The sequence below is a fragment of the Pseudophryne corroboree genome, chromosome 12 (genome assembly GCF_028390025.1).
Source record: "Pseudophryne corroboree isolate aPseCor3 chromosome 12, aPseCor3.hap2, whole genome shotgun sequence".
In the NCBI taxonomy this organism is placed as follows: domain Eukaryota; kingdom Metazoa; phylum Chordata; class Amphibia; order Anura; family Myobatrachidae; genus Pseudophryne; species Pseudophryne corroboree.
Window position 1 is genome coordinate 42,466,414 of NC_086455.1, and position 17,343 is coordinate 42,483,756.

General features: G+C 41.4%; 1 protein-coding gene across 9 annotated transcripts in view; it reads right to left on the reverse strand.

The window, feature by feature from the left end:
- Positions 1-1,562: 1,562 nt before the first annotated feature.
- The window catches only part of CEP170B (centrosomal protein 170B), a 102,883-nt gene continuing 87,102 nt past the window's right edge, over positions 1,563-17,343 (reverse strand). For all 9 annotated transcript variants that reach the window (XM_063947411.1, XM_063947408.1, XM_063947410.1 and 6 more), the window contains 5 exons: positions 14,791-14,931; positions 12,771-12,859; positions 12,572-12,665; positions 11,780-11,831; positions 1,563-9,561 (listed from right to left, as the gene is read on the reverse strand). In XM_063947411.1, the coding sequence (XP_063803481.1) occupies positions 9,326-9,561; positions 11,780-11,831; positions 12,572-12,665; positions 12,771-12,859; positions 14,791-14,931 (612 nt within the window). In that variant the 3' untranslated portion in view covers positions 1,563-9,325. The remainder of the gene's footprint in view (positions 9,562-11,779; positions 11,832-12,571; positions 12,666-12,770; positions 12,860-14,790; positions 14,932-17,343) is intronic.

Here is a 17,343-nt window from a genome sequence, read left to right on the forward strand (position 1 = left end):
GCCGTCGCAACAGGTAAGATGGCGCTGGGACCCCTGCGGCCGCAGCCAAGCTGCGCAGGCAGGAGTCGACCTTAGTTTCTGCTGACAAGCATAAATTGCGAGGCGATCGCAATTTCTGCTTGTAGCAGGGGGGGGCGCGCCGGTCAGCATGCAGGGCGGCCTTGCCCAGCGCTGGGCGGCCCCCAGCATGTGTGCAAAAGGATAGTAAATGCTGCAGAATTTGCTATCCTTACTGAATTGGCCCCATTGTGTCCATATTGTCAAATATAGTGCAAACATAGGATATTTGTATATGTGTGTATATATATATATATATATATATATATATATAATATTTATAGTGTGACAAACAGAGTAGGTTGTACCTGTCTTTTATGAGAGACTAATGCTTTCTGTGGGAGTCTGTAGACTCATGTTAGAGGCAGGTTTAAATCCTCACATATACCTGTACACACATCACAGCTGCACAGGTGGATCACATGGGTGTTATTAGCTAGTGAGCGCTTGGGAGGAGATATGAGTAACTGTTGTTGTGTTGGAAGCAGGGCGACCGGCGCCAAGTTAGTTGGCCAGTGATTTGAGAGGAAACCAGTGTGTCTAGTCAGTGACAGGGTTGCGGGAATACATTACGGTGTGTTGCTGGGACCAATGCTGATGCTGTCTGTGCCATCCTGACAGTACCAAATAAACTACAGCAAGTTGGTTCAGCAATGTTTGTGTGGACATTCAATTATTATCTGGTTTGCCACAAAATATACATACATACATACATACATATATGCATGCATACAAAAAAAAAAACCCTTACAAATCTTGTGTTTGCCCCTTTACATTATTGAATGGCTACACCCTTATCTAAAAATATCTCCCAATTCGACTCCTTCTTTCCGCCACAAATCTGCTGTGCTCATCCACAATGGTTACTTACACCCATTCCCAATTATAGTACTTTTTACATGCTGTATTTACTGGAATTCCCATCCTTTATAAAACAAGACTTTAAGATATCTTGCAAACCTGATATGACATGGGTTCATGGAGATAGTTTAGGGCTTAAAATTTAGAAGGGGCTTGTGGCACATCACCTCTTTGGGCAAGCTTATCAAATACCCAATCCACCTTCTTAACCTCCCTAGGGTTCTAACAACCTTCTACATTCCAAATTAACAATCCAAAGAGATTTAAATGGATTCCTGTACAAGTGATAACTGGTTTATGCAAGAAGTTTTTGTACTTTTTGTGGCCCAGATAACGGGTGGTCTTCAGTTTGCCGGCTGTCGGGATCCCGGCGCACAGTATACCGGAACCAGAATCCTGACAGCCGGCATACGACACCTTTTCTCCCTCTTGGGGGTCTACGACCCCCCTGGAGGGAGAATAGATAGCGCGGCGCGCGTAGCCTGAGGGCGCAAGGGGCTCATTTGCGCTCGCCCAGCTGTCGGTATGCCGGCGGTCGGGATTCCGGCGCCAGTATGCTGGCCACCGGGAGCCCGGCCACCGGCATACCCTACTACACCACAGATAACATGTCGTGTGAAAACAAACCACTCATTACAATGTCGCATGGAAAAAAGAATGATTTATTACAATATTTTATGGAAAATTAGATAAAATAGTATTCTATTTTGTCTCAAGAACAAACGTTACCACTTTTGGACATAATGTACAGATGAAATTAAAATAAATTACTGTTAAAATAAACAAATGGTAGGATGAGCATAACATTTTTATCCATAAAATCTGATATTTTATTTGGGGGGGGGAGGAAATAAATTCAAGTTTTAAAATAATTCCATTTACTGTCATACAGCGAACTGGCATCTGTGTGGCATGCAATTTGGAATGACAGAAACTAAAATCAGCAGCAAGACCGTATGATTCTGCAATACATAGCATTGCAAGCCCTCTAACACTGAAGTATGTACAGTATGGTGGCACAATATCATCAGCACAGGGCACATATAAAACAAATTAAAAGAAGCTTTTCATTTTTCTAAATTTGTCACAATACCATTAGAGCAAGAGATTCCATATTTTCCAGAAGGCAATATACAGAGTATCAGAAAGCATTAGCAGATTGTATTCTCATGCACTATGAAATAAAACATTGCTATTTTATTTATTTTACATAAAACACTCCTAAAAGAATTGTAAATACCCCGCAGCTGTGCAATAACAAAAATAACACATTCTTATAGAACAGCATTTATCACATCAGTCCGTTTTGTTTTTTTACATTAACCTTTACCCAAATTTCAAGTACCCAGGATGAGAATGAGTCTGAGGGGAAGATTTACTGAAGCTTCTGATACAAAGTTAGTAGTGCTGTTGCCCATAGCAACCAATCAGATTATGATTGTAGACAAATGATAACTGCAATCAGATTTGCTGATATGGGCAACACCACCACTGGTCAGTTTTCAAAGCTTTAGTAAATTTACCACCCAATGTGTCAAATAAGAAGAAACAAATAGTAATACATGTCTAACTTCTTTTAAAAATTAGTGCAAGAATAGGAAGTGTACATAAAAGAAACAATGGGAAAACAAAAATTTTTAAACTATTAAAAAGACAAAAATAAGCAGAATATTTTTTTAAGGCATCATAGATGCATAAATAGGAGAAACTGGGGTAATAAAATACGTTCACAAATTGCAGCAATATGAGAAAAGAGATTCTCCTACCTGAATACATTTATTGATGGTTAGCATGTAATGTACTATTAAAGTGCATCAATGACCCACACACATGGAAGCAGACATTTTCTTTGAGAGTCTACTCATGAAAAGGCAACTTCCTGTTGAGTTAGTAGGCTGCCTTCTAGTTCCTCAGTGAGGTCCCTAGGTCCTGGTGTGTTAGTAGGCTCGCTTCTCATTCCTCAGTGAATTCCCTAGGTCCCGGTAAGTTAGTAGGCTGCCTTCTAGTTCCTCAGTGAGGTCCCTAGGTCCTGGTGTGTTAGTAGGCTCGCTTCTCATTCCTCAGTGAATTCCCTAGGTCCTGGTGAGTTAGTAGGCTGCCTTCTCATACCTCAGTGAGGTCCCTAGGTCCTGGTGAGATAATAGGCTGCTTCTCATACCTCAGTGAGGTCCCTGGGTCCTGGTGAGTTAGTGGATGCCTTCTCATACCTCAGTGAGGTCCCTAGGTCCTGGTGAGTTGAAAGCCTGATTTTTCATATCTGAGAAAGGTCACAATGTCCTTATAAGTTGAGAAGCTGCCTTACCATACCCCAGTTAGGTCTGTAGGTTACACTTTGGGTGAGATTTATCAAATCTTGGAGAGAGATAAAGTACAAACCAATCAGGTTCCATCATTTTACATGCTGTGTTTAAAAAAAGACAGTTAAGAGCTGATGGGTTGGTACTTTTTCCCTCTCCAAGCTTAGATAAACCCCCCCCCCCCCATGAGCAATGTCTCCACTTTATCTCTTTCCAGGAAATGATCAATATCCCTCAGGCTGCCTTGTCATATCTCAGGGAGATTACAAGGTCAAAGTGAGTTGAGAGGCCACCTGCTAATAATTCAATGAGGTGACTAGGCCCTAAAGATTTCCTTATCATACCTCAGTGAGGTGACTAAGTCCAAGAGAGTTGAGAGGCTGCTTTCTCATATCTTCGTGAGGTCATTAGAGGTGCAGTTCAGCTCACACTGTGGTGCCCCTATTTTCTGTAGGCAACGGGTGCACTGTAATGTGTTACTTGGAATTCTATTTTGAAGGCTGCTAAAGACAGAACATTGTTGATAGATTTAAATCAGTGAGGCTTAAAAATAGAATCTCTTGATTTTTCTCTTTGGCTCAGTTCCACTGTATAAACACAATGCACTGTAATTACATGACTGTGTTAGATCTGAGTTACTAAACTCAACCATGCTTCTCATACATATGATTACAGGAGCATTTCTCCCCTCACACACTGGACACATAGGGCAGATTCAGAATTGAGAACCTCTATATCGCTTTACAGTAGGAAACATTCTACCAGTTCAACAAAAGGTTTATTGTGCTTTATAGTCATGTTATAAATGACCATTCCATTCTATGTTTCCATTGAGGTTGTATATGATCATAAAATCATTTTAAACTTCAAAAGCAAAGTAAATACCTGAAGGTGAATGGGGATATTATTGACCCTGCATACAAAAGAGACATGGGGATGACCAGTAAGATGCATGGCACATGGATGACCAAAATGTTAAAATAATTGAAACTGCAGAAGAAACAAACACTGTAAATGTATAATCTTTGGAATTTTATGAAAGTAAAATGTTGAAACTTATAAAGTTCAAATTTTCTTAATAAACTAACAACATAGTTTCAAATTTCACTATAATATGTCCTCATTATAAGCCTCCGGGAATAGCCTCTGAGACTAGTATCCTTACCAGCTGAGTAAGTAATTTGTGCCACGCCTGCCAGAAATACATGGATATTCAAGACAAATTTATATAATTGCCCCTTAGACCTTTTATTCTATAATGCCCATGAGGACTAGATGGCCCTCCATGCATCATCATCTAAACAGTCAGAAGCCTGAATGATTCGCTCTAGTTGCAAGAGAAAAAAAAAAGGAGCAGTAAAAACACTTCTCAGGGTGGTACCTCAACAATAGGCTAAGTCTGTGTAGTCTTGCCACAAAACAAAATCGCACTGGTATCCAGATGATAGATCGACAATGTATTGGTTGACAGTCAATAGCTCAACAGCAAATGGTCAACCGGTACAAAGAGTTGACAATGCTTAAGGTCAACGGGTACAAAAGGTTGACAGGTTCAAAAGGACGACATTACAATGATAGACATGTTTTTTTCCCATATTTTCTCAACATATGCTTTATATACTATCCATGTGGACATCTATTGAGAATAGTAACCGGTGGCAAGCGAAGTAGAATGGAGCGAGCCTGCGAGGGTACACGTTTGTACTGATGGTGGTTACACAACATGAAATACAGCATACAATAATTGGCCCCCAAAAAAAACAAAAAACAAAAAATGTCGACCATTTGTGTGTTGACCATTGACAGGTCAACTTTTTGAACCTGTCGACATTTTGTACCCATCACCCTAATACATGTCGGCCGCTTGGTGTCGATCATAACATTGTCGATCCATTGGTCCACACCCAATCTCAATTATATCGGGCTGTGTCATTATTTGCAAGGACTTGTCTGTGGAAGTGGTTGCTTACATTTTCTAAACTGTACTATGAAATTTAGAGAAACCGATTGGTTACTATAGATTACAGCAAACTACCAGTAGTTGTTTTCATAAAGGTTATGAAATATGTTTAGATTTAGGTGTTCTAAACAATAAAAAAAAACAATCTTATTAATTAAAAAATAAAACTATTTTGGTATTACATGTGCTGTTTTATCATATTGTTTTTTTCTTCACTCCACTTTAAAGAATAAGCAAATAGGTATTTGCTCTGCCACACAAGTCTTGCATTTCAATACGCTGTTCTTTGCTACATTAGGAGCTCGACTTTTGCTGAAAGAAGCCTTTACTACAAAGGGGTATATTCAATTTGTGTGGGATCCTCTCCAACGGAGAGGATCAGACACTTCACTATTCAATTTGCGGGCATTTCGAAAAAGTTTCTGGCCATTTCCAACAATGCCGGTCCAACTTTTTTTTTTTTTTTTTTTTAAGTCGAATCTGCATTGTCGAAAACGGGCTAAAAACCTGTCAGAAACCGACAAAATACGTGGATCCGCAGCTAATCCGCCGATCCACGTTGTTTCCGATAAGTCGGAAAAACGGTAACAGACTTGAATAGGTTGAATCCAGATTCGACCTAAAAAAGTCGGAAAATGCAGTTTTCCCGACTTGTGGATTAATTGAATACACCTCTAAGCTGTCTAAAACAATACTATCAGCAAACTTTAAAAAAAAAGAAAAGAATTTGAAGGAAAATAAATAACAATGTTAACTGTATCTGCTCCCTACTCACAGTTGAGCCATTTTGTGATATGAAGCAACATTCAGCCAATCAGGCTCTAGGTGTGATGATTAGCATAAACACCTGATTGATTAGCCACGGATTACAGCACATTTGTGAACCAATCACGGCGTCAAATGCAAACTTGACAAAGGAAGGTAAATGCCTAACGTGTTGTAAGCTAATTTGTGGTACCTAAACTATTACATAAGGACAGTAGTTTAAAAAGGAGGGGGGGGGGGGGGGGGGAATCTGACAGTGATTTTGAACCTAAAACAAAAAGTATTTGATTCGAGAGCTGTGGTTTTAATTTACACTTTTTTTTACAACTATGTGCAAAATAAATAACATACATAAATGAAAACAATTGTGCAAACAAGAAAAAAAGTTGTGTTCACAGACATCAATCAACAGCATTAAATGGTCTGCCCAATAAAAACAAGAAAAAAAAAAGTTGCCTGAAGCTGAAGATTCATACCTTTACATATGTACTATAACCAGAAGGAGATTCCCTCATCCCCTAAAACAGCAGCAGTCAAATAAATCACTTAACTAAAAAAAAAAAAAATTTGGGTAAAAAATAATTCCATCAACAGCATTGTCTATATGTGGGCTGGCTGTAATAAGCTATAATGAACCTGCACAGATTTGCTACGGTTTGAGTTTGCAGTATGTACCTTGTAGCATTCATAAATGTGAAAACCCAACTGTGATGACCCCCAACTTTCCAGATCTCTTTCAAATAGGTACGAATGTTTGTATCATTTGTGGGGCAGATGCTTAGCCGTGGAGAGAGATAAAGTACCAGCCAATCAGCTCCTGTCATATTTCAAACACAGCCTGTAACATGAGCGTTAGGAGCTGATTGGTTGGCAGTTTCTCTCTCTCCACTTTATCACTGTCCAAGGCTTTAGTACACCTCCCCCACCTTTAAACTAGAGATGAGCGAGTTCGGTTTTACTCGGATTTACCCGAATCTCCTAATTGGCTCACGGCTGTCACGTGTTTTGGTTAGCCAATGAGAAAAATCCAGAAAAAAAGAACTTGCGATAATTCTGGCGTTAAGAACAGAGTAAATCCAAACCCGCTGATCTCTACTTTAAACGTATGATGACCTCATATACATTCAGATGCGGTCACTGCCTATTGTCTGATCACATTTACGGTGCATTCCAGCCAACAAATTTGTAGATCCCGATGTGATATTAAAAGTTATTGGCAGTCTTTCATGGTTCATATACACCCAGCCAATTAGATCAAACACAGCCTGAAAGACAGATAACATGGAGTTTGTGGCACAATACATGCCGATATATGTTACAGACTTTCCGGTACACCACGGAAAGAGATTCAGTTTACAGAAAAGGTCTGTAAACATACAGTTATACATATGCCTTTCCGATAATGGTCATAAGGCAAGCTTTACATACTTAGTTCAGTTTTAAGTTCTAAAATCATCCTATTCAAATGTAATGAGAATCCTGACACAATCTACATAAAAATACATTTGTGTAATAACATTTGAAAGAGGAAACACCCATTATTCTGCTAGAATAAAATATTTTTTACTCTAAGATTGAATAAAGTGGGAAACTCAGTTTCCATGGATATGTTCCAAAAATAGTCCCACAATGATTTAAAATGTTTTTGTTTTGTTTTTTTTACAAACTTATATGTTGCCACAGCAACATGGCACAAAAATGATCCCACTGCTGGAGGAATTTATGCAAGAAAACCCTATTGAGGATGAGCAGTGTTCATTATAGGATTACCTATGTAATACGGGACCAACCTTCATCACCCATGTGTGGTTTGGATGGATTCATTACATCTACTGTGACCCCCAGAAGTATAAAGTACCTTCAGCAGGTGATCCAAAAATCCCCTTATATAAGCCATTTATTCTATTGATTTACCTATGGAATGTTCTATGGCTTGCTATTGTGCAGGAATTGTGATTGGAGGCTCAGGATAAAACAATGGAACTGCAGAATTCTTTGTTCTCACCAATTGTTTAAATAAACTTTTATCAGGTATCCAGTGTCTACTCTGTAATCACATAATCCTCTTCACAGGTAGAAAAGATGTAATTTACAGACAGGGCTGTAGAGTGTGTGGCTGTGGACTTTAGGGGGTGCGGCCTAATCAGGGCAGGACCATGACCCCAAATTGCAGGGTACGCTTGCACCGTGCAGAACCTGGAAGGTGGTGGTTGGGGGTGAGGGCGCCAACAATCATCAGGATCTCACTGTGCTTGCTCCAGGAACCGATCACTCCTCTTCAGCCGCCGCAATCTTCCCAGTGATATTCGGGAAGAAGGCGCATGATGGCATGTGCACTAGAGAGCAAAGACTTTGCTTTCACTGTGCTGTACCATCTTCCAGAGTATCACTGGGAGGATGGCGCGGCAGAGGAGTTAGAACCCACTTCCTGGAGCATGGTAATTAAACTGTAGGGAAGGGGTGGCAGCGGTGGACACGGGCCCTTCCAACAAGCCCGGGTAATTAGTAACTGCCCCCACATCTCGGCACCAGTGTTTACAGAACCCCTGCACTAACAGATATGGAATCTTTTAGCTGAAAATACACATTTATAATTACATAACGAAAATAAAAAATGAAATTATATTTGTTGCCCGACAATGATTCCATACTACAGTCACTATGGGGAGTTCTGCTAGATAATTTATTTTAGATGATATTGTGGAGGAATTGCTGTATTTTTATACATCATTTTGAAAATATTTATAAATGATATTCCAAAATGTGGCAAAATTCTCAGGCCTGAGCAACAGTATTTTGCGCCAAGAACCATCAATTTAGTTGGTTTTATAGATACAGTCTATTTTGGCATTGACATAAACAGAATAGTAGTCACGATGTTCAGTAAACCCAAGCTGATGTGAATATATTTGCATTACGGTAAAACACTTTTTTGGCAAGACACAATTTCTTTATACCATCTCTAAGTATCCCGTATATATATATATATATTATTTTTTACATTAGAGAAAATTGATCACTAAGTGCAATCTAGCTACAAGAAACAGATCTGTGTCAGACATGTTGGCATAAACATTTACAGCATTTAAATCCTAACGTTATGGCACATTTGTAAGAGTAAAGACAGATTGTACGTTGTAAAGAAGATGGAGAAGATTCAAGTAAAGTTGCTTCTATGTGGAACAAGAGATGGTCGATGGTGCTAGATTTAGAAAGAGAACTAGACATTCATTTGCACGGCACAGACTTTGTGTATCGGTGAAGACTGGACGTCCTGCAGAAAACCACAAGCATTTGAAATACTCTGCCAAAAGCCACACTTAACAGAAGTTATTCAAACTAGAACAAAGGGGGAAAAAATAAAAATAAAATAAAACAAAAAACATTAAACGATATAAGCATCTTCCTCATCTCTACCAAAGCTGGATTCTGGTGATCTCGAAGAACCCGAGCTAGACTTATGGATGTAATTTCTCACACGGCTTGGTTGATGGGACTCCGTTCTCGTAACAGAACTGTTAGTCCTAACTTGAGAAGCTGATGATTGAATGGATGGTGCGGTTTTCTTGTTACTAGTAATGACCTCTAGGTGTCCAGCTGGGTCGATGATTGCATTTATAACTGTTGGAAAGGAGGTAAAAAATAGCTACTTTGATCTTAATAAAAATAAACAAACAAATAACAAGGCAAATGTAAACAGCATGGTGACTTTTTTATATAATTTTTTTTAAAAAGCACTAAATAGAAAAAGTACAAACACTAAAGGGGAGTATCCAATTAGGTGTGATTCGTTTTTTGGCGGCTTGAAACGCCCGCACATTGCTACTGTATTTTTGACCGATGGTCATCATTGCGGTATCCAATTACGGTCCGTGTCGATCGCCCGAAAACAGACCCGAAAATTTTTGAAAATTTTAAAGAAATATCGGTTAAAACATCAATGACCAAGATTGCAGACAATCGATGATCAGAACACCACAACTTCATATTCCAGAGAGGAGAGGAGCAGCCGCCGGGTGTACACAGCAAGGTAAGGGCTGCTTGTATTACATTTCTATTCTCTGCTGCTGCTGGGTGGGGAGTGCCGCTGGGCTGCAGCAGTGATCGGCTCCATGGCAGAAACTGGCAGAGGGAACTAGGAAGCAGGAGTGCCAGGAGGTCCCTCTGAGAGTGGCAGCTGCTGGAAGTGGGTGTTCCTGACTGGTCGCATCAGATGCAACCATGTCAAGGAAAGTCCAGCCTGGAGTGGTCGCATCTTACCAGTATATGCCAACGGATCTGGTATTTACTGACACCTCTGTCTCCACCTCCCATGCTTGGCTCCACTCCCTCTCTCTGGAAACAAATTACCACTAAAAAAATCCTGTTTTTGCCCCTGAAGCAAATTTTAAAATACTTAAAAGTCTGTGTAATCATCATATGCCATAGCTGCACAGGTATGCAGGAGCGACTGAGCTGAGGGGGTCATTCCGAGTTGATTGCTCGCTAGCAACTTTTTGCAGCGCTGAGATCAGATAGTCGCCGCCCACGTGGGAGTGTATTTTCGCTTTGCAAGTGTGCAAACGCTTTTGCAGCCGACGGCACAAAAAAGTTTGTTGCAGTTTCTGAGTAGCTCTGGACTTATGATATGGAAAAAAAGAGAATGGGGTTGTACTGGTAAGGTGCACCTTACCAGTACAACCCCATTCTCTTTCTTCCATATCATGTGTTGCTAATTGGTTGTCTTAGGTAGCACCCCCAAGATTAATGTACATTAAATCTTTAATTTTTGTATTGGGGTTATTATAAGTGATTTATTTCACTTTACTATTTCTTAATATGAAATTTGAGAGTGCAGATCTTTTTTCCTAGTTCTTGTTGTTAGCTCTGGACTTACTCAGCCGCTGCGATCACTTCAGTCTTTTAGGTCCCGGAATTGACGTCAGACACCCGCCCTGCAAACGCTTGGACACGCCTGCGTTTTTCCAAACACTCCCAAAAAACGGTCAGTTGACACCCATAAAAGCCCTCTTTCTGTCAATCACCTTGCGATCGACTGTGCGAATGGATTCTTCGTTAAATCCATTGCCCAGCACCGATCCTCTTTGTACCCATACGACGCGCCTGCGCATTGCGGTGCATACGCAGTTTTGCCGATATTTAACCTGATCGCAGCGCTGCAAAAAGTTGCTAGCGATCGATCAACTCGGAATGACCCCCCGAATCTCTGGCGGCCGCAGTGTGGAATGAGTCAGACATTTCTGAGCGGTGACTGGGAGGAGACTATGCAGATGCATAGAACTGTTCAGTGTCATGGGAGTGTTGTGGGTGTGTAGTCGGACACTGGCGCAGAATCGCAGTCATAGGACGCCATACTCTGCTGGATATTCTGCACCTAGCATGGGACTGGTGTAAGTCCTGAAGGAATATACAATGGTCAAGACATTGACAGTGGGTGTTCCAGGCCTTCTGCATTCAGAAGCATGACTGTAGGGCATAGAAGGGACCAACACTATTAGATTATATGATTAGTCCAGCAGCGCAGGCACAGAGCCAGGTCACAAGCCTACCCCCACAATGGCATGCCCTTCACAGGTTTCCCGATTTTTGTCTCCGATTGTCTCGGCACCCCCTCAAATTCGGCGTCCAGGGCACGTTGGCCCCCAGCCCCACCCCTAGTTGTGGCCCTGGTATAACAAGCGAGACTGAGAGGCCAGACCGAAAAGCTGCTGCAGATCCGTCTGACTCAGAATGAGGGCCTCAGTATATACAGCTGGAAAGAAATGTGAGGACTGATTGCTAGATAAGAGAATCAATACAAATTAATAATGCTAACCACAGATCAAATAGGAGTACCTACCTTCCAGCTGTTTCTGAACTCTGCGCAACTCTTTCAAAATAGAACTGATTTCCTTAAGAAACACGAGAAATTACAAAGTTAGACAGTTTTATTCACAAAAATAAAAAAAACATTTTACAGTGGCTTTAACTCCTGTAGGTTTCGCTGCGCAAGTTACCATTGCAAAGGCATAGAAACCCTGGTAACTGCACCTCAAACTGCCCGCCCCGCCCTCCCCTCCCGGACTATTATAAGATGGCATAGAAACCCTGGTAACAGCACCTCAAACTGCCCCCTCCCGGACTATTATAAGATGGCATAGAAAACCTGGTAACAGCACCTCAAACTGCCCCCTCCCCTCCCGGACTATTATAACTTTATAAGATGGCATAGAAACCCTGGTAACAGCACCTCAAACCGCCCCCCTCCCCTCCCGGACTATTATAAGATGGCATAGAAACCCTGGAAACAGCACCTCAAACCGCCCCCCTCCCCTCCCGGACTATTATAAGATGGCATAGAAACCCTGGTAACAGCACCTCAAACCGCCCCCCTCCCCTCCCCTCCCGGACTATTATAAGATGGCATAGAAACCCTGGTAACAGCACCTCAAACTGCCCCCCTCCCCTCCTGGACTATTATAAGATTGTCACAGAGAATATATATATATATATATATATATATATATATATATATACACACATATACACACACATACATACATATACATACATACATATACATATATATATATATATATATATATATCTCCATACATACACCCACATTAGACATTACAAACTCTATATATACCTTGTTAGATGTTTTGAGAATTGGCACTTCATTTTCAGAGTTAACTTTTGTCTCAATTTCCTCCCAACTTTTTTCTTTATTCAAAAATAAAATTCTTGAAGAAAGAATATATGTCAGACTCAATACTGAACGCATTAACAACAACAAAAAGATTAGTAACAGAATATTGATGATCGGAAAAATATAAACTATAACCTACTTCATTTTTTCAGTGAGTACTTCAGTATTTGCACATATTGCATGTGATAAATGGGATACAGGATTCAGCATGAGGTTGTCAAATATCACCTGTAATATAAAAAAGAGAAGGGTTTTATAATTTATGAGATGTGTAAACTTGTGTTTTGTGACACAATGGAGGATATTCAATTGTTTGAAAAGTCAGCTGGGAGTCTGTTTTTTCCTATCTAATAGACAGGAAAAAACAGACACCCAACCGACTTTTCAAACAATTGAATTACCCCCAATGTACACTTGTACTTCTACATTATGTAAAGAATACCGGCTTGTTATACTTTTATATAATACAAACACAAATGTTCAGTTTTAGAAAACAAAATAGAGAAAATGTACATTTTACTTTGCTAACATTTAACCCAATAAATGTAAGGGGTGGTATTCAGTATACCGGTTGTTGGGATCCCAACGCACAGTATACCGGTGCCGGAATTCCGACAACCAGCATACCGACACCTTTTCTCCATTTTGGGTGTCCACGAACCCCCTGTAGGGAGAATAGATAGCGTGGCTCGCGTAGCTTTTTGGCGTAGCGTGCCACCGTGCCCGCAGCGTGGCAAGCGCAGCGAGCCCACAAGGGGATCATTTGCGCTCGCCCCGCTGTCGGCAAGCCGGCGGTCGGGATACCGGCGCCGGTATGCTGGCCGCCGGGGTAAACGGCCGCCGGCAACTCATACTACACCCAAATGTAAGATTTTATCAAACTGAGGCTTTTCAAAGACTTATAGCACCCCAACAACGCAGTCAGTAGAGACAGTCTACCCATGGAGAACGCATAGTGCAAAACTGAAGAGGGAGCAGTGTTTCAGTAATTTAATCACAGTAGGTTGCTGTGTGAACTCAGTTTGTCGCATCAACTGTTGTGTTTCTAAGAAAAAAGATTTACCAAATCGCCATAGTGACATAACCTAGTGTGCCCAATATTATACAATAAGCTTTGTCCAAGCATTTGCACAATTATGGCTATACAGACAGGTTGGGTATGTGTGACCGGCGGTCACAGCACAGATGCTGGGATCCCGGCTGTTAGATAGCCGGCAAGGAGGAAGCGAGCGCAACGAAGCCCCTTGCGGGCTCGGCGGCTCGCCACAGATTCTGTTCCCACTCTATGGGTGTTGTGGACACCCACGAGTGGGAATAGTCCCTGTTGGTCGGCATGCCAACCGGCGGGGTTTTCAGATGCCGGGATCCCAGCGCCGGTATTGTGACCAGTAGTCTCCTGATACAGACATTATAACTGTGTTCACAGGCTCAATTCTTTTTATGGGACGTTGCCAAAAAATGTACATGCAATAAAAAAGCAAAACATTCATATATAAATAATATTAATAATAAACAAATTGAGGTTTACATTTCATCCATAGGCATACCGTAGAGCAGAGGTTCCAAAACTCAGTCCTCAAGGTATCCTAACAGTCCAGGTTTTAAGGATAACCATGCTCTGGCATAGGTGACTTAATTAGTACCTCAGTAAATTTGATTTTAACCATCTGCGCTCATGCATGGATATCCTTAACACCTGGACTGTTAGGGTGTCTTGAGGACCGGGTTTGGAAACCACTGACGTATTCCACTGAACAACCCAAAGCCCACCAGATGCATTTTGCCAAAACATCACTGATGGACGCATGATATTAGTTTGGTCTTACTCCAGGAACTTCAGAAATGAATTGTTTATGGGTCATCTCACCCTGAGAAATAGGTTTGTAGTTGTATATTTATCACTTTATTTATAATCTATAACCTATATTCTAGCACACACCTGTGGGTTTTATGGAATATGGTGCAAGCTCGGCTGCGGATTTAAAACAGCAATAATCCAAAAAGAAAAAAACAACCTGTTTTGCCTTTTAATTTATTGACGCTTTAAATCTGCAGCCGACCTCATCAAAACTGCCCTGCTTCACACAACTTGCAACCTGTTACATAAACCCGTATGAGGCATACACAGTACAAAACAAAACAAAAAACAGTATGTCCACCTCCTCTCTGTTTCTTGCTCGTCTCTTGGAGGGATCGTCATCACGATTATCATTCATGTTTTGATCAAAATCTTTAAATGCTGTTATGCCTGGTGGGACTTTCTGGTAATTTAGACTTGCCTCTGGGATATGATGAACAAGCTTTAAAAGGAAGGAAAACGTGAAGGTAAAATGCACTAGTCAATCTTGTTCTAGCTTCGCACTGCAGAGTTATTCAAAGGAAAACGATAAGAGTATTTTCCGTACTCTAAATAGCAGGACACGTTACTTCCATATTATGAAATTCATGCTTTTGCTACTGCATTGTATCATAAATTTGTATGTTTGTCTCTTAATACCCAGGGGTATTTCCAATTTGGTAGACACCTCAAGTATATCTATATGATGATACTCTCATATGGGATGATTGATGGATGGATGGATGTAATCATGTGAAATAACAGTCAGATTACTAACCTTATTCTCAAATATGTCCAACAGAATATATACGTTATGGTAAGAATTTACTGTTGATAACGGTATTTCTCCTAAGTCCACAGGATCCACAGGATAACAATGGGATATGATGAAGCAATAGCGGATTTGCACCAATCGGTCAAAGCTTTCCGGCCTCCCAGCATGCAACGGGCCCGCCCATATATCCCTGCCTCCTGGCTCAGTCAAATCAGTTGTATTCCAAAGCTCAAGGCAGGAGCATCATAGAGAGCCCTAATCAGGTGATAAGAACACACATGCACACCCTTCCGTACAAGAAGTAAGAGGTTAGTGAGTAAAAGGATCCTCAAATCAGGTGCATCAGGGTGGGATCCCTGTGGACTTAGGAGAAATACCGTTATCAACGGTAAGTTCTTACCATAACGTATATTTCTCCGGCAGGGTCCACAGGTTATCCACAGGATAACAATGGGATTTCCCAAAGCAATTTAGTGGTGTGGACACTCCTGATTGGACAGGAGAATCCTTCGCCCGAATTCAGCGTCATGAGAGGCAAAGGTATCCATGGCATAATGTCTAATGAATGTGTTAATGGAAGACCATGTGGCTGCCTTACATATCTGTTCTGCTGAAGCACCACGTTGTGCTGCCCATGATGGACCTACCTTACGAGTAGAGTGAGCAGAGACATTAGCCGGAACAGAGAGATCAGCTTGAGAGTATGCTTCTGAAATCGTCATCCGAAGCCATCTTGCCAGTGTCTGCTTATCAGCAGGCAATCCTCTCTTGAGAAATCTGTAGAGAATGAAAAGAGATCGGTCTTTCTGATGGCACTGGTACGATCCACGTAGATCCTTAATGCACGGACCACTTCCAGCGATACATCTCCCGCAGAAAGGCCCGGTACCTGGAAAGCCGGGACAACAATTTCTTCATTAAGGTGGAATTTAGACACCACCTTCGGAAGATACGCAGATCTAGTCCTGAGAACTGCTTTATCTGGATTTTAAAAAAATCAGAAATAGGGAACGACATGACATTGCCCCTAAATCTGATACTCTTCTAGCTGACGCCATAGCCAGTAGAAAGAGAACTTTAGCTGTCAACTATTTAAGATCCACTTTATTAAGTGGTTCAAATGAGGCAATTTGAAGGGCTTTCAGGACTAGACTTACTGTAAGTCCCAAGACACTGTAGGAGGAACAAACAGAGGTTGAATACGCAGCATTCCCTGGAAAAAAGTACGCACATCCTGTAAGTTGGCAATTTTCTTTTGGAACCATACAGTCAATGCTGACACTTGCACTCTCAAGGAAGCCACATTCAAACCTTTATCCATTCCTGTCTGAAGGAATGCTAAGACCCTGGAAACTCTGAAAGACTTAGGGTCCATTTTCCGTTCACTGCACCAATAAATATAGGTTTGCCATATTCAGCGATAAATGCGAGCTGAGGAAGGTTTCCTTGCTCTGAGCATAGTTTGAATTACCTGTTGTGAGAATCCTCTTGACTTCAGGATAGAGGTTTCATAAGCCACGCCGTCAAAGACAGTCGATCCAGATATCTGTGATAACAAGGACCCTGCATCAGTAGATCTGGACGTTGAGGGAGCAGAAGTGGAGCATCCATCGACAGTCTCTGCAGATCTGTGTACCGATGCCTTCTGGGGAAAGCCGAAGCTATTAGTATCACGGCACCTTTCCCTTGCTTTATCTTTCTCCCCACCCTGGTTAATAGGGTGATTGGAGGAAACACATAAGCCAGATGAAAGTCCCATCTCACCGACAGGGCATCCACAAAGATCGCTCTGGGATCCTTTGTTCTTGACCCGTATGCGAGAACTTTGTTGTTCAGACAGGACGCCATGAGATCTCTCTCTGGCAACCCCCACTTGTCTACTAGAGTCTGGAAAACCTCCGGGTGTAGAGCCCATTCACGTGCCTGAATGCGTGTCGACTGAAAAAGTCTGCTTCCCAGTTTAGGACTCCAGGAACTAACACTACGGACAAAGCTGGATGATGAAGTTCTGCCCACTTTAGTATGTGACTTACCTCCTTCATCGCTTTTCGGCTGCAAGTTCCTCCCTGATGGTTGAGGTACGCTACTGCCGTTGCATTG